The following is a 27,266-nucleotide window of genomic DNA, read 5'->3' as shown; positions in this document are numbered from 1 at the left end:
CCCTGTTTCCTGTGCTGCTGGTGACTATCTGCTCTTCAAGAATGTCTTGGGGATGCTCCTCCTCTCTCAGCCTTCCTCTCGTCTTCCCATTACTTTATCTATATCTATTTTTCAAGCATTTTTATTCCTTTTCCTTCTTGGAGTCTGCTGTCTACTTATTTTTCATTATTATGCACAGCAGAAAATAAATCCTTACAGGTTATATTTATAAAATGCAACCCCACGAGTGCTAATCTTCAACCAAACGTTAATATATATTTTATTAGCTTGTATTTTATTAATTTTTAATTTTTTTAACTTTTGACATGAGTCAAGAAAAGAATCACTACTAGTTCCCCAAAGCTGCTCTGGAGTGTCGCTGACCTTGGCTGGTGGAGAAGCCGAGCTCTCCTCAGCTCGGCTCACCCTGCTGCACATCCATCTGGTGGGCATTTGGCAAGTTGACCAGTTCATTGCTAACTGGCTTCTGGTGCCTATCCATAGTGATGCTCTTCTTAGTGCCGTGGTATTAATGACACAATGTAAGCATGTGTGAATAAAAGTGCCTTGTTTTTATCGTTTCCCTGTAGTTTATCCTGAGTGTCCGACTCGATTATAGGATCTCATATATGCTGTCAATCTATAAGAAGGAATTTGGAGAGAACAATGAAAACGCGGAGCTCTCTGCCAATGGCTCTCCGGAGACCCTGCTGCCCTCAGGTACCACCGTTCGTTCTCCCTGTGATCGCGTACCTCTCTGTAGCTTGCTTTTCTGAGAGCTTGAAAGTCCCTTCTCCTCCTTATTCCTGACCTTAACGATGCTTTTAGGACAGACAAATGTACACACAATCTCCTTCAATGACAGGACTGAGAAGATAGATTAAGTAACTTGGGTAGACTGACAGAGAAACTAAAAGTAGGGCCTTTGGACCTATTTTGTTTTGTAATCTTCACCATTCTTTGTGGTGGAACGAGAGAGAGTTCACGATGCCATTGTAGAGAGGAGAATACCACGGTCCCAGGGGCTGACCTGAAAACCGGATGTCGGGCATCTTCACAGAGTCGAGGCTTTTAACTAAAAGGCGATTTTGGTGAACATTTCGGGGATTGTTTTTTTCCTGCCCGGATCTCAGAACGTGAAAAGCAGCTGTCACTGGGAAAGGAGTTTTGCAGGTGACCGTCACCTTGCTCCAGAACCGAGATGTGGCGGCCACCGCGGGCCTGGTGGCTGTGGGCTTGTTTGTCCCCTGCCTACTTGTGAACCGGATTGGCTTGCGTGGTCACGTTGAAAAGGTGTCAGAATGAACCCATTCTCCCTCTGAGCGCTGACGCACCACCAGAGCCTGGAGGAAGGACGCTGTCCGAAGAACATCAGAAAAAGGAACAAGTGTGAAAGGCCACTTTCGGCCCAGGTCAGGCGTGTCCCGGCAGGGTCTGCCGGAAGACTGAGCTAGTTAACAGTGGTGCCTGTTTCCCCTCCCCCGAGGACAGATTAGTTTACAGATAGGAACACGTCGTGAGCCTCCGTCTTCCGTTTCCATCGATCAGTGTGACAGGAAAGCTCCGTCATGCGCCTGTGTCGCGAATGTGGACGTGGTCCAGCTGTCACCCCTGTCCCAGTCGTAAGCTCCAGCGAAGGCTGCAGGCCGGCACAGCGCTGTTGTTTGCATGTTTCCCAGAAGCGTAGACCCCCCAAGTGCCGCTTCCAGGACCGATCTGGCCGCAGCAGGACCCTGGCTGGCGGTCGCACTGACAGTAGCATGAAGAAGCTGGCTCCCAGACGCTGACTTCTGCAAACATGATCTCCACGTGTCAGCGAAAGCCGAGGGGAAGCTCCAGCGACACCCCGAAAACGGTGCTCTCCCATTGACCTGCAGTTTTGCCCTTCCTTCCCAGAAGAGGTACCGCTCAGAGGAAAGTTATTTTTCTCTACTCATAGTGCAGCTGTTTTGGACATGAATAAGAAATGGCCTATGGGTTAGTTAAGCATGCATTGGGGTCGTTACGCTTTTGGCTGCGCACCCCCAGGCCAGCGGGGGGAGCCAGGAAGCCACGTCCTGCTCCTTAGGCAGCCGCACGCTGCGGTGCTGTCGCCTCCTGCAGGGTCTCTGTGAGTCAGCATCGAATCGATGGTGCTGAGTTTGGGGAGTTTATCCTAATAAAAAAAAGATACGGCACGATAGGAGAAGGTTAAGTACAAGGCTGTGTTCTTTGGATACCGTCTATAGTAATTCGGTCCACTATAGGTATGGTTTGAGTCTTCAAAAAATACTTTTCCATGCCATCTCCCATGTATTCATTTACAGTTACATCTGCACCCACATAAAACATATGCACATATACATATGTCTGTGTATATACACATATGGACCACGTGCACATGGGGTCTTCAAAATGTTTCTGGAAAAATTCCATTATCATTTAATTCCATTTGTCCACAATCTTTTACAGGTGTGCGTGTGTGTGTGTGTGTGTATACATACATGTATGGGTGTTTATGTACGTATGCATGTATGCTGCCACAGCTGCATTGTGAATACCTAAGTATCTACTCAGCTTAACTGATATGAAAGGAGGGCAAAAGACTTGTCAATTGTGTACTAAACTTTTGAGCATATTCTTGACTATAGCGAAATAAGAGTTTTACAAATATAAATTTCAGTTTAAGATGTCTGAGTGACACTCTATTGCGATTACAAAACAACTGTCTATGGACTTTCTGGGGCATAAAGAAATTAAGATGAAAGGTAGACAGTAATGTAAGGCGAGGGTGCACATCCCTAGAACAATCAACCACGCAAGACCAAACAGCAGCTTTTGCTCAGGGATGAAGCCCAGAAGGTAGGAATGGGCAGGAATGAAGGAAGGCTGGACACGTTAACCAGGAAGTACGAAGAGTACTGTTCCCTGGGGGTTCCAGTCATGTGTGTTAAATGTTGATTGGAAATCCCACTTGTTTGTAAAGTTCACTCAAATTACAGTAAAATAATTTTAAAAAGACGATTTCAGGTAAACTTAAAATTCATATAAATATTGCAATTTCTATTTAAGAAAAGATAAAAAAAGTGCATTTTCCAATTTGTCTTTGCAGCTATTGTTCCTGATATAGATGAAATTGCAGCTCAGGCAGAAACTATGTTTGCTGGAAGGTACAGTAACATTTATATACCTTTACCTTATAGAGGAATAAGATTTTACTTAAAATTTTATTGAGGTTTACTATTGTTTGCCATCTTAAATATTTATTTTTAGACTCAGTTGTTGCCCAATTGATTTCTGCCAGAAAGAAAAAGTTGCTAATTCATTGTGTAAATTTTCTTCAGATCCTGTTTTTTTTTTTTTTAAAAAAAAAGGACCCCCAAAACCTATCGAATTCAATCAATTCCAACACATAGCAACCCTAGAGGACTGAACAGAGCTGTCCCGCAGGGTTCTCAAGGCTGACTTCTTTATGGAAGCAGACCACGTACTTATCCTGTGGATCGGCTGGTGGATCCAAACCACTGGCCATTTGGTTCACAAGCAAGCCCTTTAACCATTGTGCCACCAATGCTCCTCAACAAACAGACAAAAGAGATGATTAAATCAGTGTCTCAAACTGTTCTCCTTCTCCCTTGCTTTTCTTTCTTCAAGTAATAACAGCACAAGAACGCCCTTAGTTTCCCTGGTATACATATCGCGGCATCTTGCAAAACATTGCTTCCCAGCCTCTTAGAAATATAAGACAAGAAAATACAAGTAATTCTTTCAATGTTATCATTAACTTTATATGCGAGAAATAAAGCTATTTTCTGCCCGTTGGACATATCCATTATGACTGCCCTCAAATGGTATCAGGAACCCTGCCACTTATGTTTTATAAAAGTTATTTTATTCTTTTTCACAAATGAAACCCGTAGCAGTTAAAAAGAGAGCATAAGAAGTAAATATACAAGGCAAAATTATTGTTTCCAGAGACTATTTTATTACATGAGAATCTTAAAAAATAATCTATGCTAAGTGTTTTGTTGAATTTTTTAAAAATAGGCAGACAAACAAGAATTAAGAATTAAAGGAGCTAAAAAGGATTTTTATCTCTTGTGAACATTTGGCTTAATGTTGCTTCATATGTAGTGCCAGTTAAAAATTATTATTGTAAAAGTATATTTAACACAAATAACACACATTTGCCAATTAAATATTTTCCTCATATTAAATTTAGTGAGCTCAATGATATCAATCATGCTTTGTTACCATCGTGGATATCCTTTGCCAAGATTTTCCTTTCCCATAAACAAAATCCTGGTCCTATGTGAACAGTAACTTTTCCTAAGATCCTCCTAGCTGACACAGGTTAGCAGTGGTAGACTGATGTTCTACATATTTGCTTATTCTATGTATGTCAAATTGGTAACACCATACAATATTTGATCTACTTTCCTATCCAATTGCTTCATTATTCTTAGAAGAGAAAATGAACTAGTGTATGGTTTTTACCACAAAATAAGTAAACTCTCTTTTTTAACATTGGAATCTTACTGAGAGTCCTAACATATTAAATCACTTAGAGCTTCTGTGATTAAGATTTGGTAGTGTTCTTGTGTGGGGATGGGGAGGAGAGAGGGCAGTCAGGCACACAGTCCTCCCTGCTCCTCCATATCTTCCTCTCTAGGGCTCTGGGAAAACTCAGTTGTCTGTTGTTTGTTGCCTCCGAGTTAGCTGTGACCCATAGAGACCTTGCATACAATAGCACGAAATGCCCATTCCTGGGGCATCCTCACAATCATTGCCATGCTTGGCTCTGTGTTGTTGTTCTGCTAATCCATTTCACTGAGACTCTCTCTTGCCATCACTGGCCCTCTGTTTCACTAAACATGAAGTCCCTCTCTCTTGACTGGTCTTTCCAAGGATGCATCTAAAGTAATCATGTTGGACAGTGTTCTATTGTGATCAGTAAGGAATTGATTCTGGTTCACAGTGATCATATCTAGTGTTGCCAATACCGTAAATCTTTATAAGCATGCACAACCTCATTTTTCTCCCATGGAGCACTTGGTGCTTTAGCAACCTTGTACCATGGCTGACCCTACTGGTCAATAAGTGCTTTTGGACTGATTCGGAGTCCTAACTTTACCTATGCCTTTGGTATATCTGAATTATGGTGTTGTGAAGAATAATGTAAGTACCACAGATTGCCAGAAGAACAAACAAATCTGCCTTGGAAGAAACATAGCCAGAATGGTCCTTAGAAGCAGGGATGGCAAGACTTCTTCTCACTTACTTTGGGTATGTTATCGTGAAGGACCAGTCCCTGGAGAAGGACATCTTGCTTCGTTAAGTAGAAGGGCGACGAGAAAGAAGAAGGCCTTCAATGAGATGGATTGACATAGGGGCTGCCGCCATGGGCTCAAACCTAACGATTACGAGGGTGACACATGGCGGGTCGTTGTTGAGTTCTATAGTATACAGAGTCATGGAGTCTGAACCAACTCATGGCGCCTAACAACAACCTCGCTACCGAGGTGACCAAGTCATCTGGTTTGCTCTGAACCTGCCTCGTTTAAGGACTGAACGTCTCCCATTTGGAAATCTCCGTCTCAGACAAACTGAAAGAATTGGCTACCCATGCTGTCAAAGACAAGTACATTTTTTGCATGTCCTTGCTCATCAATAAAATGAAGAGGTGTGTATGTGTGTGGGGATAAATATGGCTTCTTCTTTAATGTTCTAAGTCAGGAAAACAGTCTTATAAGTTTGATACTAGACTTTATAAAACTGTTACTTTAGAACCATTTTTGTCTTTCTAGAAAGGAAAAGAATCCAGTTCAACTTGACGATGAAGGGGGCAGGACATTTTTACGTGTGCTTATCCACCTGATCATGCACGACTATCCGCCTTTGCTCTCAGGAGCCCTGCAGCTACTGTTCAAGCACTTTAGCCAGAGAGCAGAAGTGTTGCAGGCGTTTAAACAGGTACAACTGAGGAGCCCTCCATGGTTCCATCCAAGAAGCTTTGGATATTGTTCATAACATTCAATCTGACCTTGTGGTTACAGAGTTTATGTGACTAGTGGCTTTTCCTAGGCCACCCCTCCCCCCTTTTTTGTCCCTTTTTAAAGATAGGTATGGCCTTGACTGATACTGGAACATGATCTGTTTCAGGGAGAAATCACTACAAGTGATTGTTAGCTAGTATCTTTAATATGAGTGAAAGTATCTTTAATATGAGTGAAAGGCATTAGGATTCAGGGGATAATACCATGCAGGTATTTTGTTGCCAGGGCTTTTATTTTGATGCCAGCTTTATATTGATCATCTTGGGTAAGGCATGCGGCAGTCCTGAAATACAGGTTATCAGAAAACCAACCTCACTGCTGTGGAGTCGATGCTGACTCAGAGCGACCCTCGAGGACAGGGGACAACTGCCCCTGTGAGTTTCCAAGACTGTCACTCTTTACTGGAGGAGAAAGCCTCGTCTTTCTCCCAAGGAGTAGCTTGTGGTTTTGAACTGCTGACCTTGCAGTTGGCAGTCCAAAGCATAATGACTGCACCACCAGAACTCCCTTGCATAAGTCCTAGATAAGATAACTGTTATGGATGTCATATTTTATTTTTTATTATTTAAACATGACAGTCATCTTTAGGCTATTAAGTAGTAAAGACTATGTGCTTATATGCATCTCATTAATATTTCACTTAATACATTAATCTTCATTAGAAAGTTTTACATGACTATATTAAAGAATGAGAAATAGCTAGGTTAGTCTTATGCATATATAAATATATATCTATGAGGAGGCTTCAAAAAGTTTGTGGAAAAAAATCCACTATTTTTCAATTATAGTTTCCCATGAACTTTTAGAGTACCACTCACAATTATATATATGCTAATATACCTATTATAACAAAATTAATTTAATATCATAAATTATATTGCATCTGTTTCTATTTTATTTTCACTTATTTTTATATTTGCGACTCTTTACAGTCTCAGATAATTAACTTAAATAGAGAAATTGGGCCTATCTTTTATCTCATATTGCTCTTGAGTATCCTGTAAAGTTTTAATATATCTCATTTTAAAAAATACCCTTTCTATCATGTGAATATATGTATATATTGATCATAGTTCACAGCTAGATAAATTTTCTTTTTTTAATGCTTTTATTGGGGACTCTTATATCTCATCACAATCCATACATTCCTCCAATGTATCAAGCACATTTATACATATGTTGCCATCATTTTCAAAGCATTCTCTTCCCACTTGAGCCCCTGATATCAGTTCCCTATTTCTTCCCCTTCCCTTCCCCGTTGTCCTCCCTCCCTCACAAACCCTTGATAAATTCCAGGTACATTTTCATGTTTGATATACATCTAAAATAATAATGAAATGTCCAGAAATATTAAACCTCAACTAAGAGACAAACACGCTTAAAGACTTGGGAATTTAGAGGTAAACGAAATAGCAAGAAAATAAATTCTGTAAATCCACTAAGGGGTTGAAATTGTTGTTTTCAGGTGCAGTTACTGGTGTCCAACCAAGATGTGGATAATTACAAACAAATCAAGGCGGATCTGGACCAGCTCCGACTGACGGTGGAGAAGTCAGAGCTGTGGGTGGAGAAGAGCGGCAGTTACGAGAATGAAGACATGGGCGAGAGTCAAGGAAAGGGTGGCGAAGAGCCCATTGAGGTTGGTTTTCAAGATTAATTTTGAAATGATTCATCTGTCTTCTAAATCATATATGTAACTCTAGGTCCTACATTTAAATTATTTGGAAAGAAAAATGTTGTTTTGAGTAAAAGTGCGTAAAATTTTCAGTTGTAGGTCAATTAACCCCCTCAATCTGGTCCTTGGGTTATTTTTATTGATTTCTATCACTCATATTGCTTCTCTGGAGTTTTTAGCTTCTTTCCTTTCCATTTAAAATTTTATGATCCAGGAGTCAACAATAGGAGGGAGTGTGAGGGAGGAAAATGGAAAGAATAATAAGCCGAGATTTGTGGCGCCAGATGGGTTTTAGTTGTCACTCAATGCTGGGGTTACTTTCTGTGAACCTGAACATCATTCCTTATATTATTGTAAATCCTTATACAATATTTTTAAAAAATCTAAATGTTACCAACATAGAAATACAAAAAAGCTATATTTGACCGAAAGAAGGAAGGGTAACTTGATCCTAAATCTCTGTTTTTGGATTAATTAGCCTTATAGTTAATCTGTGTGTTTGACTAACTACACATGCTGATTGTTTTCTTATTAACAGCATTTTAATGATCATGCTTGGGTAAGCAAACCAGCACAACAGTTACCATCCACGATATGCGGAGCTTTATAAATGTCTCGTATTTTACTTACATTTTTTTAATCCGAGGAAATATGAACAATTGAAAGGTTTGCTTACATTAGAATTTGTATGTGTTGGAATATCCGAAATATTCTATTTCAGTGGGCATTGAACTAGTGGGATGCTATTTCTTATGTAGTCCAGATCTGACGCTACAGGAGTTTTGACAATCTTTTAGGGCATCCATCTGTGATTTTTAAATGTAAGATCGTAGAAGGTGGAATTTTACTTCATGGAAAATTGTTTTTGGAGCATAGAATTCTTTCATAAAATGCTTAGGTGATGAGAGAAAGCATACATTTACTTAGCACTTACTTTACACCAGGGACTAGATATTTGCTTAGAATGATTTGAAAGTTGCCATATTTGAGGACACACCAAATGTTTAGGGACAAGGAACCCTTTCCCAGGCATCACTCAGAAGGCTTTGCCTGTGTCTCCTTGGCCAAAATAAGGCCATATGTTTATTTCTAAACAAATAGACCATAGGATTATTTTAGCCATAATATCATAGGCTCCTAAAACTAGAATATCCTTCTCTGAGTTTCAGGACGAAGTTGGGATATGCTAGACAAATGCAGTGTTAAATTAGTGACTGGTATAATTATTTGTATGTGTTATTAGTCTGTTTATTATGGTGGTTTAGGAATTGTTAAATCTAAAAATAAAAAGATTTGTAGGAGTAATCAAATCCAATTCTTTATGTGATATTTGTATTTCTCAAACTATCTCATCAAAGAGAGGTACCTTTTTTCCCAACAGTTTTATTGGCACATAATTTACATAGCATACAATCGAATAGTTCAATTGTTCAATCATATTACAGAGAATTGTACAATGATCACCACATCATTTTTGAGCCCCCCCCCAGGTTAAATGTCCATTAAAATGAGTTGTACAATCACATCCATTCTAGTGCTCCCTCCCCACTTCCATGTTTATTATTTACTTCCGAAATCCCTTTTACCTCCCTATCACACACCCCCCCCCATCCCTGTATTGCCTGTATCCCCTTGTATTGGTTATCATTACTGTGCCTCCACTCCTTCAGTGCCTCACTGCTGGGAAACCCAACGGACAACAATAAAAACAAAATGGCTTTCAGATGGTAAAGATAAAATCATAACAGTACAAAGACAAAATTATAAACAATGGGTAAAAGACCCCCCATCAGCATTCACTAAGCCAGGGAAGAAATTTCTGCCATGGCACAAGTAAGAGATACTTGCCCCCTGCACAGATTCAGATTGCGTCTCTATGGAGGTCACTTTGATCCAGCATAATCAAGATTACAATGGTCTCTGCCTGATAGTAAGGCTGTTCAAGACCCTTGCAGGTGGCTAGAGGATCTACCAGTGCTCAGTCTGACTCGATTCTCTGCAGACGGGTTTCGGGCTTCGTGATTCCCCAGAACCCTCCACAAATGGGTGTTTATAATTTTAGCTTGATGCTTTTCCCTTCACCATGTTTGAATTTGTAATTGTCATCTTTGGGTCTTCCAGGATGGTGTGCTTTTTTCCGTGTGGACTTAGTGGACTCCTTGCCTAGATGACTGCTTGTTTGAATACAAGCCTTTAAGAACCCAGACGCTATTCCCATTGTTGGCCAGGTGCCATCTGCTTTCTTTGCCGCACTTTGCTGTAGCACCCTTATCTCCAGTGATCATTTCATGAAGGTATCAAACAGAGCCATGATGTAAGAACCGATTGTTCTTAAGTTGTAGCTAGGATTTAGTGCAAGCCCAAAACTCATGCATGGATCTATGCTTTTTAAAAAATTTTCAGTAACTTGGGAGTTAATACATATAGTATATCATTCCATAGTTCAAACATGTGAAACATAATTGCACAATTGCTTCCATAATCAGTCTCCGAACATACTTTTCCTTCCTGGACTTCTTGACATCATCAAAGTGAGAGACTTCTTAAAACTAAGTAGAAACTTCTTGGAAATTCAGAATCTTCTGAGGTAGTATATTCTATTAAAATTGATGCATACCACAAAAATAGAACATTAATAGTATCTTTAAACCCCTGGAGTTTCTCCCTGTTTCCCAGAAGAAATCGCTATTATGAATTTCAGTCAACCACCCCTAATTTTTAAAATGGTTTTACTAAATACTGCTATATCTGTATTTCTAACAAATATGATATATGAGAAATGCTTCCATTAGTTTGTTTGAGAGAGGCTTCGTTATCATCCTTACTGATGGATAGCTGCAATTCGTATTTTCTTTTCTAACAACTCTTATCCCATGTGTTCATTTGTCTATTCATTTTACTGGAATTTGGCTTCTTTCAAATTCTAATTTATTCTTTGCTATTGAAAATAATAGTACTGTGCTATGAAAATCCCTGTATCATCTGCTGTTCATACTCAAGAGACTCTCTTGAGCATGTACTTCAGACAGGCCCTACCATCACCTATACCAGACAGTGTCAGTTGTTTTTCCAAAGACCAAGACACATGCGCTCCTGGTTAGAGGGTCTTAGTAGCTTCCTGTCCACTATAATGCTATTTTCTTACATCTGATAATCAGGTGCATTATTTAATCTCCATTAGGATTTTCATTTTGCTGAATTCCTAATGAGGTTGGCCATGTTTTCCTATGTTTATTACATGTTCCAATGAGTCATTTTTCACTTATAACAATCTCATGTGACAGAATAGAACTTCCTCAGAGGATTTTCTTGCTGTAATCTTTTCTATTTTAAGATCTTTTTATGGGGGGGGGAAATCTTACAGCTCTTATAATATTCCTCGGGTTACCAGGTTTTCTCCAATGGAGCCATTGGATTTATTTGAACCAGCCATCTCTTGGGTAGAAATCACACACTTCCATCTGGGCAAATAGTGAGATATTACTAATTCATGTATAATTCATGTGTAGATTAGAGATTCTTTCATGATTTCAAGTGATGACTCAAACGTGAATGTAATATTATCACTCCCCCCACCCCACCTCCCCCAACTGACTTACTGTGTTGGCCGGAATCTCCAGGACAATGTTGTGTAGAGTGTGATAGTGGACATCCTTGCCTGAGTGCTGATTTTAAAAGGGATGATTTTAAGATTTCACAATTAAACATGAAGTTCACTCTGACTTTTTTGGGTAGATATCCTTTATCAATTAAGGACATTTCTAGTGTGCTCATTTCTACAATGTACATTGTAGACTTTCAATGAATACAGCTTTTGCATATGTTGAGGTTTTCCCCATTAATTCACTATTTTTTATCAGACAAATTAGAAACAGAAAATGATATAGGAAACAATTCCCTTTTTGTGTAAGACTGGAATTATCTTTCTTCTAAATGTTCAGTAAAACTCGTTTGTAAACTGACTGGTCTTTGTATTTGCTTTGTAGGAAGATTTTAACTACTGGCTTTCATTTTAAAGTAGCTATAAAATAATTAAAAATGTTCACTTTTGTGACAGTTTATGTGTATATTCCTAGTTATAGAATTTCCTAATTTGTTGGCACAAATTTATTTCTCTCTCTCTTTATCCTTTTCATTTTTGCTGTATATTAGTTTTATAACCTTTTGCATTCTTGAAGTTGTTTACTTATATCTTTCTTTTCCCCTCTATCTCAATCTTCCTAAAGCTTTAAGTATTTTATTCATCTTGTTAAGAGCTTATTTTTCTCTTTGTTGAACTTCTGAGTTTGGTATTTTATTATTTTTCTTCTATTCTTTAATTTTCAAATGGCTAGCATATACATTTAAGAGTTTTTCTTTATTTAAATAGCTAATACTATAATTTCTATCTGTAGGTCTATAGTCCACAATTTTAATAAATGGCATTTTAACGAATGACACTGTCAATTATTATCTTAACATTTTCATTATGATTTCTTTTTGGCTCAGAATTAGTTGGAGGTGAATTTTAAATTACCATACATATTACTTTTGCTTTTGTTACTGAATTTTTGATTAATTAAATTGTGGCAAAAGAATATAGTTATAGATATTAGTTTTCCAAAATCTTCTACTTATTTACCAAATTTTTTTCTTCACATACCAATGAGTGAGAGAGATTTGTTGACTTTTTAAACTACAATGGTAGCCTTCTTAGTTTCTTCTTGCAGTTGTATTGATTTTTTTAATGTTGATGCTTACAAATTTAAATCTACTCTTTTTTACTGGGGTCTATTGAACAGTGGTTGTTTAATTTTGCAATTCCAATTAAATTATGTAAAACGTTTTCTTTTCTTCCATATCTATGATTTTATTCTTATTTTTTCAAATGTGTGAATTTGTGCTATATGTTAGATAATTTAGTTAAACTCATCCTGGTCTCTCTTTAGGAATATATTTAAATTTCTTTTGATGTATCTACTGAATTTTTAATTACATCAATTGTAATTCCCCATACCTTTGATTTAATGTTTTTTTCCTATGGGGCAGAATCAACTCTAGGGCAATGAATTTGGAACTTTTTGGAATAAGTTGTGGAATTCTGATCCCAAATCTTGACTAAAAAGTAGGGGTGGGGGCGGTTTGTATATAAGAGTGTCAAGAGACTTAAAAAAAAATGTCAACCCTTTCCCAGCTCTGACTAGAGCCAAAGCCAAGAGAGGTGCCCCTGTGGTCTTCTATGGGCAGCATCATTCTCTAGTTTGTCGTTGTGAGTGTCTCCCTTATGAACCCGATACTCATTTGTTAGTTTTTTTGTACTGTATTGTTTCCATGTTCTTGTGAAGTAGAAACGTATGGCTCCAGGATTTCCAATACCAGTAGGGTCACACATGGTGAACAAATTTTAATTGAACTTCCAGCATAAGCTAGTCTGGGAAGAGAAATCTGGAATCTATTTATGAAAAAAGTCAGTGAGAAATGTATGGTATAATAGTAGTGGGACATTGTCTGATATCGTGCTAGAAGATGAGCTGCTCAGATGGAATGCACTAAATCTATAATTATGGCAGAGCTGTGTCCTCAAATTGACTTGAGCTTAATATGGAGTACAGTTTTTAGTACCTTCATTTGCTGATGTGGCACAACTGAAAATGAGAAGAAACAGCTGCAAACATATTTGGAATACAGAATATACGTTGTATGAATCAAGAACACTTGGAAGTTGTTAAAAATGAAATGAAATGCTTGCCACTGGTGAGATGAAATGGACTGTATCCTAGACACTGGTGAGTGTAGACACTGGTGATAGTATCCTAGACACTGGTGAGTGTAGACACTGGTGACAGTATCCTAGACACTGGTGAGATGAAATGGACTGGTATTGGCTATTTTGAATGAGACATCATTTGGGAGTGGCCAAGTGGAAGTACTAACATCATATAAATCATTAAAAAGAACATTTATATATCTATTCTGAAATACAAGGCAGTAGTGATAGGATATGCATACAAAAAGACCAGTTAGTTAATAAGACTGTTATTCAAATGTATGCACCAATACACTAATGCCAAAGATTAATAAATTGAAATATTTTACCAACTTTTGTATCTGAAATCGATGAAAGATGTGATCAAGATGCATTGATAGTTATTGATGATTGGAACACAGCAATTGGAAACAGAACTAATTCAATGGTAGTTGGAAACTATGGCCTTGGTAACAAAGGAAATCACATGGTAGAATTTAGCATGAACAATGATACCTTTTTGTCTGGTACCTTTTGCAGGTACCTTTTTTTTTTCCAACAGGAATAGTTACTAGGTTACATGTAGATCTCGCTGAATGGAATATATAGTAATCAAATGAGAAGCATACTATCTTGAGTCAGAACAAGGTTAGGTGCTGACAACAGATAAACCATCAATTTCTCATATTCAAGTTGAAATTGAAGCAGAAGAAAATGAAAACAAATCTACCAGAATCAAAGTTTGATCGTGAATATATCCCACCTGAATTGAGAGAAAAATTTAAGAATAGGTTTGATGCATTGAATCTCAAGAAAGCAAAAGTCTTGCTAACACAGACTCTGAAATTTGCTATGGAATATAAAGTAGCTAAAGCAAATGGAAGAAATGATGAGGTAAACAGCTTCAAAGGGTGACTTTAGAAGACAAGGTCCGATAGTGAAATGTGCAAACACATGGAGTTATAAAACTAAAAGGGAAGAACATGCTCAGTATTCCTCAAACTAGATAACTGAAGAAAAAAATTCAAATCTCTAGTTAAGCTATTGAAGTATTCTCTGGGCAAAATACTGAATAAAGCAGAAGGCATCAAAATAAATTGGAAGAAAAACACCGAATCACTGTACCAAGAAGAAACAGTCATGTTCAACCATTTCAAGAGGTAGTATATAATTGAGAACAGATAGTATTGAAGGAAGAAGTCCAAGCTACACTGAAGGCATTGTTGAAAACCAAGGTTCCGGGAATTGATGAAATATCAGTGGAGATGTTTCAACAAGTGGATGCAGTATTGAAAGTGCTTACTTGCAAATTTGGAAGACTTGGACAAACAATTGGTACGTATCCATATTTGGGCCCATTCCTAAGAAATGTGATTCCACAGAATGTGGAAATTACCAAACATGTATGTAAAATTATACTGAAGATAATTAAAAACAGTTGTAGCGATATATTGACGATGATCTGCAAGAAATTCAAGCCAGATTCAGATGTGAAATGGGAGGAATTTCACGATTGATGTCACATGGATCTTGGTTGAAAGCCAAGAATATCATAACTATTTTTCCTGTGTTTTATTGGCAATACAAAAGCATTCAAGTCTATGTATTATAACAAATTATGGGTAGCATTGCCAAAAATGGGAATTCCAAAACAATTATGTTCATGTACAATCTGTGCGTAGACTAAGAGGTAGCTGTTTAAATTGAACAAAGAAAGAATGCGTGGTTTAAAATTAGGAAGGTGTGCATCAGGATTACATTGTTTAACCCTAATTATTTCATCTGAATGCTGGACAGACACTCTGAAAAACTGGACTATATGCAGAATGCAGCATCTGTGTTGGAGGAAGACCCTCATTAACCACCTGTGATACTCAAGTGATGCTTGCTGAAAGTGAAGAGGACTTGAAGCACTTACGGATGAAGATCAAACATTTAGTATAGATTACAGTTTAACACAGGAAAATGGAAAGCCTCACAAGTTAATCAATAATGAATGTTATGATAAATGCAAAAAATATTGAACTTGCCCAAAATTCCATTTTACTTGTGTCCACAATCACCACCCATGAAGCAGCAGTCAAGAAATCAAGTAAAACCGTTATTTAAACAAATCTGCTGCAAACGACCCCCTGAAGTTTCCAGAAGCAGAGATATCACTTTGGCGACAAAGGTGTGTCTTACTTAAGCTGTGGTATTTTTATATGCCGCATATGCATGTGAAAGGCAAATAATGAATAAGAAAGGCCAAAGAAGAATGGGCGCTTCTGAATGAAGGTGTTGGTGTCAAATATTCAGTACATCACGGACTGTAAGAAAGAACAGATCTGTCCTGGAGCAGGTACAGCAAGACTCTTCCTTATAAGCCATCATTGCCAGACGTTGTCTCCTGTATTTTGGCCATAATAGCAGGGACTTGTTACTGGAGAACATCATACTTAGGAGAGTCGAGAGGGTCACTGAAAAAGAAAGACCCTCAAAAGAGGTGGATTGTTGCAGCAATGGGCTCCAGCACGGTGACAATTGTGAGGATGGCACAGGAGCGGCAGGTTTAGTTTTGTTGTAACAGCCGCTCACTTTGGAACTGATTGGATGGCACACACTGGCAACACTTACGTATTCCTGGCTCACTAATCACACTTTCCACCATGCTTCTGGTCTAGGTTTTGCTTTCTTTCTTTCTCTCTCTCTCTTTCTCTTTCTTAATCATTTTATTGGGGCTCATACAACTCTTATCACAATCCACACATACATCAATTGTGTGAAGCACACTTATACATTTGTTGCCCTCATCATTCTCAAAACTCACTTTCCGCTTGGGTTCCTGGAATCAGCTCCTTATTTTCCCTTTTCCCCTTCCCCTCCCTCCCCACTCCCCACCTCCCTCATGAACTCTTGATAAAATAAATTATTATTTTATCTTATCTTATAGTGCCCAGTATCTCACTTGACCCACTTTTTTGTTGCTCATCCTCCCAGGAAGGAGGCTATATGTAGATCCTTTTGATCGGTTCCCCCTTTCTACCCACCCTTTCCTCCCGGTATCGCCACTCTCACCACTGGTCCTGAGGGGTTCATCTGTCCTGGATTCCCTGTGTTTCCAGTTCCCATCTGCACTGCTGTGCATCCTCTGGTGTAACCAGGTTTGCAAGGTAGAATTGGGATCATGATAGCTTGGGGGAGGAAGGGTTTAAGAACTAGAGGAAGGTTGTGATTTCATTATTGCTACACTGAACCCTGAAGACAAATGTGTGCATAAGTAAGTGTGGTGAAGAAGGCTGATGGTGCACGGCTATCGAGAGAGAGATATAGTGTCTGGGGTCTTAAAGGCTTGAAAGTAAACAAGCGGCCATCTAGCCCAGAGGCAACAAAGCCCACATGGAAGCAGCACACCAACATGTGTGATCATGAAGGGCCAGGTTTCAAGCACCAAAGGTGGGGGGTGGGGGGGTATCATATCATCATGAATGAGGTGAGCATGTGGTGATGGGGACCCAGTGCCCATCTATAGACAACTGGACATCCCTTTCTTTTTTTTCTTTTAATAAAAAAATCATTTAATTGGGGTCTTGTACAACTCATCACAATCCATCCAACCATCCACCCATTATGTCAAGCACATTTGTACATTTGTTGCCATCATTATTCACAAAGCATTTTCTTTCTACTTGAGCCCTTGGTATCAGCTCATCCCTCCACCCCGCCCCCATGAACCCTTGAGAATTTATAAATTATTATTATTTTTTCATGTCTTACACTGACCGATGTGTCCTTTCACCCACTTTTCTGTTGTTCATCCCCCTGGGAGGCGTTTATAGGTAGATCATTGTGATCGGTTTCCCCTTTCTCCCCCCCACCTTCCCCTTCCCCTCCTGGTATTGCTACTCTCGATATTGATCCTGAGGGGTCTATCTGTCCTGGATTCCCTGTTTCCAGCTCTTATCCGTACCTGTGTACATGCTCTGGTCTAGCCGGATTTGTAAGGTAGGATTGGGGTCATGATAGTCGGTGAGGAGGAAGCATGAAAGAACTAGAGGAAAGTTGTATGTTTCATTGGTGCTGTACTGAGCCCTGACTGGCTCGTCTCATCCCTGTGACCCCTCTGTAAGGGGGTGTTCCTACTGATGGGCTTTGGGTCTCCACTCCGCACTCCTCCTAATTCATAAAGATATGATTTTTTGTTCTGGGTCTTTGCTGCCTGATACCTGATCCCATTGACCCCACCTCATGATCACACAAACTGGTTGTGCTTCTTCCATGTGGGCTTTGTTGCTTCTCAGCTGGATGGCTGCTTGTTTATCTTCAAACCTTTTAAGACCCCAGGCACTATATCTTTTGATAGCTGGGCACCATCAGCTTCCTTCACCACATTTACTTATGCACCTGTTTTGTCTTCAGTGATCATATCAGGAAGCTGAGCGTCATGGAATGCCAGGTTATTAGAAAAAGTGTTCTTGCGTTGAGGGAGTACTTGAGTCAAGACCCAATATCTATCTGCTATCTTAATACTAAACCTATAAATATGTGTACATAGATCTTTTTCCCTATCATTATATATATATTTACATATGTACATGCCTGTATTTAGACCTCTATAAATGTCCTTTGCCTCCTGGTTCTTTCCTCTATTTCCTTTCCTTTTACTTTCCTCTTGTCCCATTATCATGCTCAGGCTTCATTTGGGTTTCAATCATTCCTCTCGGTCACATTGCCCGTGATCAAGCTCTTGCCAGGTCTTGCTTTCTTTCTGCTGTGTTTGTGTGTCTGTGCGCGCGCACACGCGCGCGCGCGCAGGTATGTAGGAGTTCTAAACATTTTCTAGAATAATCTCATTATCTATTAACTAAAATTTTCTATCAACTTTGGAAGCTCATTCATTTGTATGTGACCCATATTAAAATGTAGATTCTAGATTTATCTGAAGTTAGCTAATTCTTCCAGATTCAACGAGTAGTGTTTGATTACTGCTCTGAAAATTGTATATATTTTCAGTGTTTCTGGCCTCCATTTGTTTCCTAGTATTTACTGAAAAGAGATAGTTAAAATATTTGATCCCTCACTTTTAGTAGTGGACAGTATGATCCAGAGAAGGAAGAGAACAGAATGGCCTGAGTAGTTGGAGAAGGACTCATTCAAAGGGTCTGTTTGCAAGCACTGGGAGGGGTTAGGCAGCTGGTGTAGTCAGCACAAGATCAAGCAATATTTTGTTCTGTTTATGTAGGGTTGCCAGGAGCCAGAATAGAATAGATGACAACTCACAACACAACAAGGTTGTAGTCAAAGAATCAATACTCAACATGAATTAGCAGTTTGTTCTTTGAAATGATAGGAATTGAGAGTCTTTGATGAGTTGGGGGTAAGGAAGAGAGTATATGATCTTGGAAAATTTAGTCTGGTGGAATGCAGGATGGAGTAGAAGAACAAGAGAGTAAAGGTAAAGGAATACTTAGGAGTCTCTTGTTGAAATTCACGTGTGAGGTGGTTAAAACATGAACTATCAAGTTGGCAGTCACATCTATACAAATAGGCAGCTTGAAGTGTCAGAGAACGGCATGTTTATAATGGATTAATAGAGGAGGGGAAAAAACTTGTGAGGAACTACAAAGTTTCTAACTTGCACACAGCCAAACAATCTACATTATGCAATGAACCAGCAGCCAATGAGAGTGACACTTTATTGTAAACAGGGTGAAATTTATCTCAACATCAATGGAAACAGCTAGTAGCAGGCAGCATGCACTGCAGCAGGCCCAAACATAACAAGCCTTTGTCATTTAGTAAATCTTTACAAAGACTCTAAACAGACTCTTGGCATTGTTTCACAGCAGCTCATAATGGGCTAGTTTTGTGCCCATAGCAGAGGACCAGATAACAAATGTGATTCTTCTTTTCAGTAATGAAGAATGCTTCTTATGCATTAAGGCAATTTTTTGTTGTTGTTAATGGCAACTTCTTTATAGTCTTTGGGTTATATATGGGGCTTGACAGTCATCTGTGAATACTAGCTGATGACCCCAGCCTGTGGCCCAAAATTATTTCATTGCTGTAGTTGATCTCTTAAAAATAGTGAGGAAAATACTCATTTAATAACCTCCTATGAACTTATTTTAGCTATTGTATATTACTTTTTAAAATTAAATACCACAATTTCTGATAATTTAAAGGCTGTAGTATAACAAGTTTTCAATATCAGAAGCATTGGGAGCAACTCATCACATTCACGGTATTTGCTGACTTCTCAATATAGGAAGTTGAGATGAACTCAGGGAACCATATCTGAGTGGATTATGTCCTTGTCTTGGAGATGCTGGTAGGTTAGTGTTGGACTGCTAACTGCAGGGTCAGGGGTTCAAACCCATCAGCTGTTCTGATGAAGAAGATGCCAGTTCCCATCAAAACTTACAGGCTTGTAAACTGTAGGATTGTTGTGAGTCAGAATTGCCTCAATGGCACTGTGTTAAGGTTTGGGAAGCTGGTCACTTGGACATAGCACTATTTCTAAGAGAAATTATTTTGTTATTTTTTGATTATCTTGAATATTTCTTTGCAATGATTTTGCTTGCATATCTCTTACCTGTGTCAACATCTGTACCTGTGTTTATATTTATATACCCACTTCCATGCAGTACAATTTTTTCAAGTAAGTACTTATTCTCTCAAGGGTCCAAAATCTAATATTTAAACCATCAATTTTGCTTTTACTCCAAGGTCTATGTTTTGCACTTTCAGTTTTGCTAATTGGTTCTTTTTTGTATTCCATCTATTCCGGATTCACATATTCCTATTTTTATCCCCTGGTATTTTGTCTTTTAATAAGTGTGTGATGTAAGGAAGAGAATGAACTGAAAACGTCCCTGGTGGTTACTCTGCGTTGCCTAGACAACCAGCTGACTGGGTCTGGCGTGGTCTCCTACCTCAAAGACTGTTCCCCACCTCAGCCTCTCCTGGGACCCATGGTTTCTTTCCCACAGCAGGAACCTAATTACTATGGGTCCTAAAGCTAGGGTTCCTAAACAATTCCACTAAACAGCCATTACTTACAATCCTAACTGGCTGGTGTCTACACAGTTTGTGTCTGTTCACCGATAAGGTTATTCTCCATCTTGCCCTAAAGCAATTTACTCCAGGGGTCATTTTGCCTCCATCTAGACTCAGATGGATGGCCAGCAGAGTACCCTGGCTCCTGTCATTGGGAAAACAGGAGGACAGGAACCCATGCCTTGTCTTGCCATGTTTTCCCTCTCTTGTCCTGCTGAAGAACTCCTCCTGAGCGCTGTTGCAGGACAGGTGGAAAGCACGGAGGGGTCCCCAGACATGAGAGAGCCCATTTCTCACTTTATCTCCATAACTGTTGTAAACAGACCTATTTAGAAGCCCTTCCAGAAGATTTCTCGATTGTTGGCATTTCATTTGGAATGATGTCATCTTCGTTGGGTAGACTTTTTGGTTGTCTTCGTCTTTTCCTGCTAGGCATTTGAGTTTTGTTTTGGAGATTTATCTCAGGAAGCCATCTCAAAACCCCACACCCACAGCCATCAAGTTGATTCTGACTCATACAAAAAACTCACATTCACTGCCTTCGAGTCCATGCTGACTTGTAGTGACCGTATAGGTCAGGGTAGAACTGCCCCTATGAGTTTCTGAAATTATAGCTCTTTAGGAGCGTAGAAAGCCCCATCTATCTCCCTCATAGCAGCTGGTGGTTTTGAGCTACTGATCTTGCTGTGAGCAGCTTGAAGTATAACTACTTTGCTACCAGGTCTGTTTATCTGACTCATAGTAACCCTATATAGGGTTTCTGAGGCTTATTTATCTTTACTGGAGCAGACAGCCTCATCTGTGTTCTGAGGAGTGGCAGGTGGGTTTGAACCTCCAACCTTGCCTAGTGGCTAACTGCAATGCCACCAGAGCTCTTTTAAGCCTTTCTTCCTGGCCTGCCTTCTTCTCTGTCTCTACCTCCCTAATTTTCTTTTTCTCTACTTCTTTCTAGGTCTACCCTTCCTGATGGGTTTTCTACAACCTACACATCCCTTTACTCTTTAAAAGCAAAAATTGTTTATCATTCTCTGCCTGCTCTTTCTGATCTTTTTTCTTTGGTGAAGCAAACAGCAAGGGGCAGCTCATTCCAGATAAATGTTTTGAAGTAGAGTGTGCTTTCCCAAGTGTTGATTCTTTGGGTTTGCACAGTGGGAAAATAGTTCTACATGAATTTGGCTTCTTGAGCAAAACTTGTTATTGACAGCCTGACTCCATGAATGCCTAATGCCCCTGGCCTGGGACAGAAAGTCCCATGTGTTCTCCATGGACTCTTCCTCCTTGGCTGACTGCTGGGGGGATGCAGTGATAGTAGCACACAGAACGTTTAACCATTTGTTTTTGAAAGTCCTTTTTAAAGTCTTTCTTTTATGGAACATGTATTATTGTCCTCGTTTTCTATTTTGCCCTAGTCTTTATTGTGCACTTGTCATCCTTGTTTAGCTCATGCTACATTGCCCTGGCTTTTATATCTAGTTAATGACACCAGTGGTAATTGTTACATGTGCCAAAAAGCAAATCTTCAACCAAAATAACTAAGAACAATCTCCTTGCTATTGAAGACACCCTACACATAGAGACCTTGGAGGACTGAGTAGCATGGTCTCAGTGGAGTTCCCAGCCTCTCAGGCTCTGGCCCAGAGCTTTATCCACCGTGCCGCCTGGGCTCCTTTATCAGATACGAGTAGCATGTAATCAACCATTTCACATGCAATACACCTGAAAATTAACTTCTGGTTTCAGTCAGATGAGACTTTTATACCTCCTCATTCCATTTTACTGTATTGCAGATGCTTAACTGTAATGTGCATACCTTTGAATTTGCTTCTTTGAAGTACTCCCACTGTAAAGGGTTTTGGTTTTTTTTTACCCTTTATCTTCTAGCTTACTTTAAAATTAATGTGATTTTTCTCATAAACTTAGTATTTCCCTCTGTGGTATAATGGGCAGTTAATATCTTCTTCTTATTATTATTTATTGTTGTTTGTTCTTCAGCCAATATAGGTTGTCAATGAGGGTTGTAAGTTTCAATATTGCTTTTTTCCCCTTGAGTGGTTTGCAGTGAAAATAAGAGAAGTTATTTTATTCAGTCAGGGTATACCTATGTCACTGGAGCAGGCATTGCCACATATGTAATGATTGCTCAGTTAAAAATACATCTAAAAGAGGTTGGTGGTCTTCCTTATCACATATGCCATGCATCAGTCTTCTTATAGCCACATCAGGTATGCTGCAATAAACTGATCTTGAACTTCTCAAGAAATTTCAGCCATGGTGGTGTAGTGGGTCATGTGTTGATCTGTGAACCACAAGGTCAGCAGTTTGAAACTACCAGTCACTCTTTAAATGGAAGATAAGGCTTTCTACTCCCATAAATTCTATAGCCTTGGGAACCCACAGGGGCAGTTCTGTCCTATCCTAAAGAGTTGCTATGAGTTAGTATCAATTTGGTGGCAGTGAACAAAGTTTTCTTCACGTAATATATCAGATATCAGACCTATCTCCTAAGGCTGGGATGGGAAATGTCACTTCCACAGGCCATATAAGACCCTAGAAATTATCAATACCTGGTAAAATCATGTACCTCACTAAAGAGAAGGCGTTCCCACCATCACATTAGGAGTCGGTTAATGAAATGCTTGACCACATATAGCAGGCTGATTTTTAAGTTGTTAATTTTATATGGTCTGCAAATTACGATATCGATGTCCAAATGACCCTTGGTAGAAAAAAGGTTCCCCTTCCCTGCTTCCAGGGCTCTCTAATGTGACCATTTTCGTGTCATGTCAAGTGTTTTGTTCCTCTTTTTTCACTGATTCAAGAGTTATCTTTTCTAAATTTTCTGTAGCACTCAAGCTCCTACTCACTGCCACAGAGTTGATTCCAGTTCCCAGTGACCCCATCGGACAGGGTAGACCCGCCCTTGTGGGTTTGCAAGACTTACTTTTTTAAAGAAGTAGAACGTGGTTGGTGCTTTCAAAATACAGACCTTGTGGTCAGCAGCCCCATGAGTAACCACCATGCCACCAGGGCTCCTTGTGTAATGCTGGATAGCATTTCCACCCCAGGAAACATTGCTCCCTGTAACACACAGGAGGTCACCAGAGGTGGAATTTACTTGGGGGCAATTGGTTTTTCAGTTGCATCAGAAAATTTCTGACACCCATAGTTGTACAACAATAGATTCTGTGGTATTCTTATTACTTTACATTGGACACCTATCATCAGGATAGGCCCACTTTTTCCTAATATCTCGCTAAACCAATGGTTCTCAACCTGTGGGTCACGACCCCTTTGGGGGTCCAATGACCCTTTCACAGGGGTTGCCTGATTCATAACAGTAGCACAATGACAGTGATGAAGTAGCAATGAAAATAATTTTATTGTTGGGGGTCACCACCACATGAGGGACTATGAAAGGGTCATGGCATGAGGAAGGCTGAGAACTACTGTTTAGAGTCTAAACAAAGAAGATGCACGACAAGAACACACAGTGAAGGGAGACGTCGGACAGGGCAAGATATGACAAAATACCCATTTATAAACGATCAAGGGCTCATGCGGGAGGGGGGAGTGGGGAGGGAGGGGGAAAATGAGGACCTAATGTCGGGGGTTTAAGTGGAGAGAAAATGTTTTGAGAAACGATGTACAAATGTGCTTTACACAATTGATGTGTGTATGGATTGGGATAACAGTTGTATGAGCCCCTAATAAAATGTTTAAATAAATAAATAAGGGGGGAAAAAAAGAAATAGTATTAGAGATACAAATAGTAAAGGAGATTTGTAGTGCTTCATTGGATGTTTTCTAGGACATTAGATTTAATATCATCAATATTAACTAAAATAAATATCAAATGAATCAGAAAATGCCAATGTTGTTTTTGCATTGAGACCGGTGGGAAGGAGAACAGGTTTGGGATAATGTAAGGAAGATACATTTGTTCACTAGAAGAGAAGGGATTCAGTCTGAGCTGAAGGAAAGTCTGGAGGGAAGTGGCCTGTGATGAGGCTCCAGCTTCTGAACCACTGTGGATCTTGACCCAGGTCTTACATGTGCCCTGGGGACAGAAGCTGTCAAGTATGACACTGTGGGAGTGAACATTAGCTTCATATGTGACACCAGGTCAATAGATGTAGGGTGATTTTAGGGGCTTTGAAACCCCCTAGGTATCCTCCAGAATGACCGGGCATGATGATATTCATTGATGGACAAGACAAAAAATGCCTCCTGTCTCATAGAGTGACTAGCATTCAGTTGTGTGAACAAGGTAACATTTATTATGAAGAGCTTCCACTAAATTATTATTGATCAGTCAAATGTATAATATCGTTACACAGTTAATGCATGCTTATACAATTTTGCAAACTATGCAGTCATCCCACACATTAGTTTCTCATGTGTGCTTGGGGCATTATGTGCATGAATGCATTGTTAACATGGGTGTGTTAACTGAATAAATATGATAAATGACTGAACATTAGTCAGTCATTTGAACATTTTGCCCTATGTTTTCAAGGAAGGCGAGGAAGAGAGAAGGAAAGTCTTGGTACCAAGAGTAGCGGTGGGGTAAATGATACTACTGCTTGGGTTATAGGAAGGGAGGCCTAGGGATACAGACGGAGAGCAGAAGGTTTTGCAGTTCTTCTGACTTGGCAGTTCTGTTGAGGCAGGACCTCCTTGAACTTTAGTGGGGTGGAGATAAACAGAAAGCATGCAGTACACTATTTTAATCATGCAGCTGCAGATGTGGGCAGCTCTGCATTGTAGGGTTTGGAATGTTCTATTTTAAAAGCATGGTTGCTTTGCTAAAATTATGGAGCTGATCCCCATTAATTAGTTCACCATATGGTTAATGCACTATTGCTTTCTTTTATAATTTTTGCTATGGACACTCTAGTACAGTTTCTTGTCCTAATACAAAAAAAAAGAGAAGAAGAAAAACATATTCAGAATCAGTATGTGTTTAGATATTTATTCTTTGAGCCTGTGCCTGGAAGTCTGCTCCCTATCCAATTTCTAGACTGTTCTTGTTATCGTGTTTTTGAATCTGTGCTTCTTTATGTTAATTATGGTACTTGCCATGCAATTACAATCTAGCGATCTCTGTAGAATCATTTAACTAAGCTGCTTCCCATATTGCATTAGAGGAAAGAGACTCAGATGCTTCCAGATGATAGCAAGCAATTACAATAAAGCACATGCACTTCTGGAATGCCAGATTCTTGACTCCGATTATCATGTTATTTGTGTATTGACTGTAAGCACAGCGCTGTTCTCAGTATTGTATAAGCACTTCCACATGTGATGCATACGTCTGGGACTACATAAGTCACACCTGTACATTTTGTATTTTACTAATATATATTTTTTTTCATTAGAGTAAATCAAGGACTTTGTTGATCTGCCTATTGAACTAGTACCAAAGTTGTATAGGATATAAAGAATACAGTTAATTTACACTTTCTGGAGAAACTATTTTTCAGTACTTTTACTTGGGGCATTCTGGCATCAAAATAAGAGAGTACAACCTCACCGTATTTACAAAGTTTACATATTTCTTAAATTCTTGGATCACTGCTTTGGAATCACCCAGATTTCTATGGGCTAATACTTTTGTTCAGCTTAATTACATTGAATTATATTCTGAAATTAAATGGGGTTATTTATTGAATTCTCTAGTGGTGCTTCCTAGTGTTGACGGCTGGCATTTTAAAATTAAAATCATTATTCTTCATAATTCCCATACTTATGTAGATTGAAATTGCCTACATCATCCCCTGGGCTGATGTGAAAAGCATAACTTTTTATGATGTCATACATCTTACCAGAGATCACTTTTCCTTAAAGCAAGAAAGTTGCTTTTTCTTCAGGTCACTATTTGAGAAATAGACTTAAATATGTCTGTCAAAACTTTGCCTGTACATCTATCTGCTCTCCTAAAAGTGGATATGTATCAGAGAGCTCTTTGTACTATACGAACCTTGCCAATCTTTATCGGTGGTAATATTTTAGTCCTCATTTCTGGAACAAGCCTAATTTTCTTTACTATTTCTTCTCTTCCAGAAAACGTTAGTTTAGCCTTTAAAAAAATTCATCTTCCACTTTTGTGATCAGAGAAAAATTAATTATATTTATAGCTTTTGCTATTTGTGCTTCTCATTGATAAATTGTGCCATTAAACACAAACTGTATTTATCTAATTTCCTGGCTGTCTATCTCTTTTAGTCTCAACAGTTTCCATTCATCTTAGCCACTTAGGTTAGCTTCCACATTTACTCTCTCTCTCTCTCAATCTCTCTCAATGTATTTGCTATGAGCTTTCATAGTACGCAGCATTTTTCCCAGTAGGTGAGCATCTAACAACTCACTCTGAGTTAGTGCACCAGTGGCGTCACCTGGGAAAGTTCTCTCTGGTCACAGTGCATTTTTTGGTAAAAGCTGTTTCACTCTAACCTCATTTTTTTTTTGGTGATGGCTGATTTAAGAGAGCAGTGTGAAGCTGTGATTTTTTTGTTTTCTGCTCGGGAAAAATGCTGCAGAAACTGTTGTGATGTTGAACACAGCTTATAAGGGCAGTGCTATGGGGAAAACTCTAGTGTATGAGTGGTTTTCTTGATTCAAGAAAGGTGAAATGTCAATTGATGACAAACCTCCTTCTGGATGTCTGAACTTCCTGAATAGATGAAAATGTTAATTTGTAGTGCATTTGGAGTTTGTTCCACCAGGTCAGACTGTTAATCAAGCCTTCTATTTAGAGGTTCTGAAAAGATAGCGAAACAGTGTGTGGCAGAAAAGGTCTTATTTGTGGCAGATG

At 39.1% G+C, this 27,266-nt stretch overlaps 1 protein-coding gene across 1 annotated transcript in view; it reads left to right on the top strand.

Annotated features, from left to right (window-relative positions):
- ITPR2 (inositol 1,4,5-trisphosphate receptor type 2) overlaps positions 1-27,266 on the top strand; it is a 296,427-nt gene that overhangs the window by 253,177 nt on the left and 15,984 nt on the right. The window contains exons 23-26 of the mRNA XM_013003968.2: positions 570-699; positions 3,071-3,128; positions 5,766-5,931; positions 7,480-7,653. Coding sequence (XP_012859422.2) covers positions 570-699; positions 3,071-3,128; positions 5,766-5,931; positions 7,480-7,653 — 528 coding nt within the window. The remainder of the gene's footprint in view (positions 1-569; positions 700-3,070; positions 3,129-5,765; positions 5,932-7,479; positions 7,654-27,266) is intronic.

This window comes from Echinops telfairi, unplaced genomic scaffold, assembly GCF_000313985.2.
Source record: "Echinops telfairi isolate 266 unplaced genomic scaffold, ASM31398v2 ScPeMD7_21;HRSCAF=78, whole genome shotgun sequence".
NCBI lineage: Eukaryota > Metazoa > Chordata > Mammalia > Afrosoricida > Tenrecidae > Echinops > Echinops telfairi.
The sequence above is the reverse complement of the archived record's forward strand: the minus strand, read 5'-3'. Positions and strand labels throughout refer to the sequence as shown.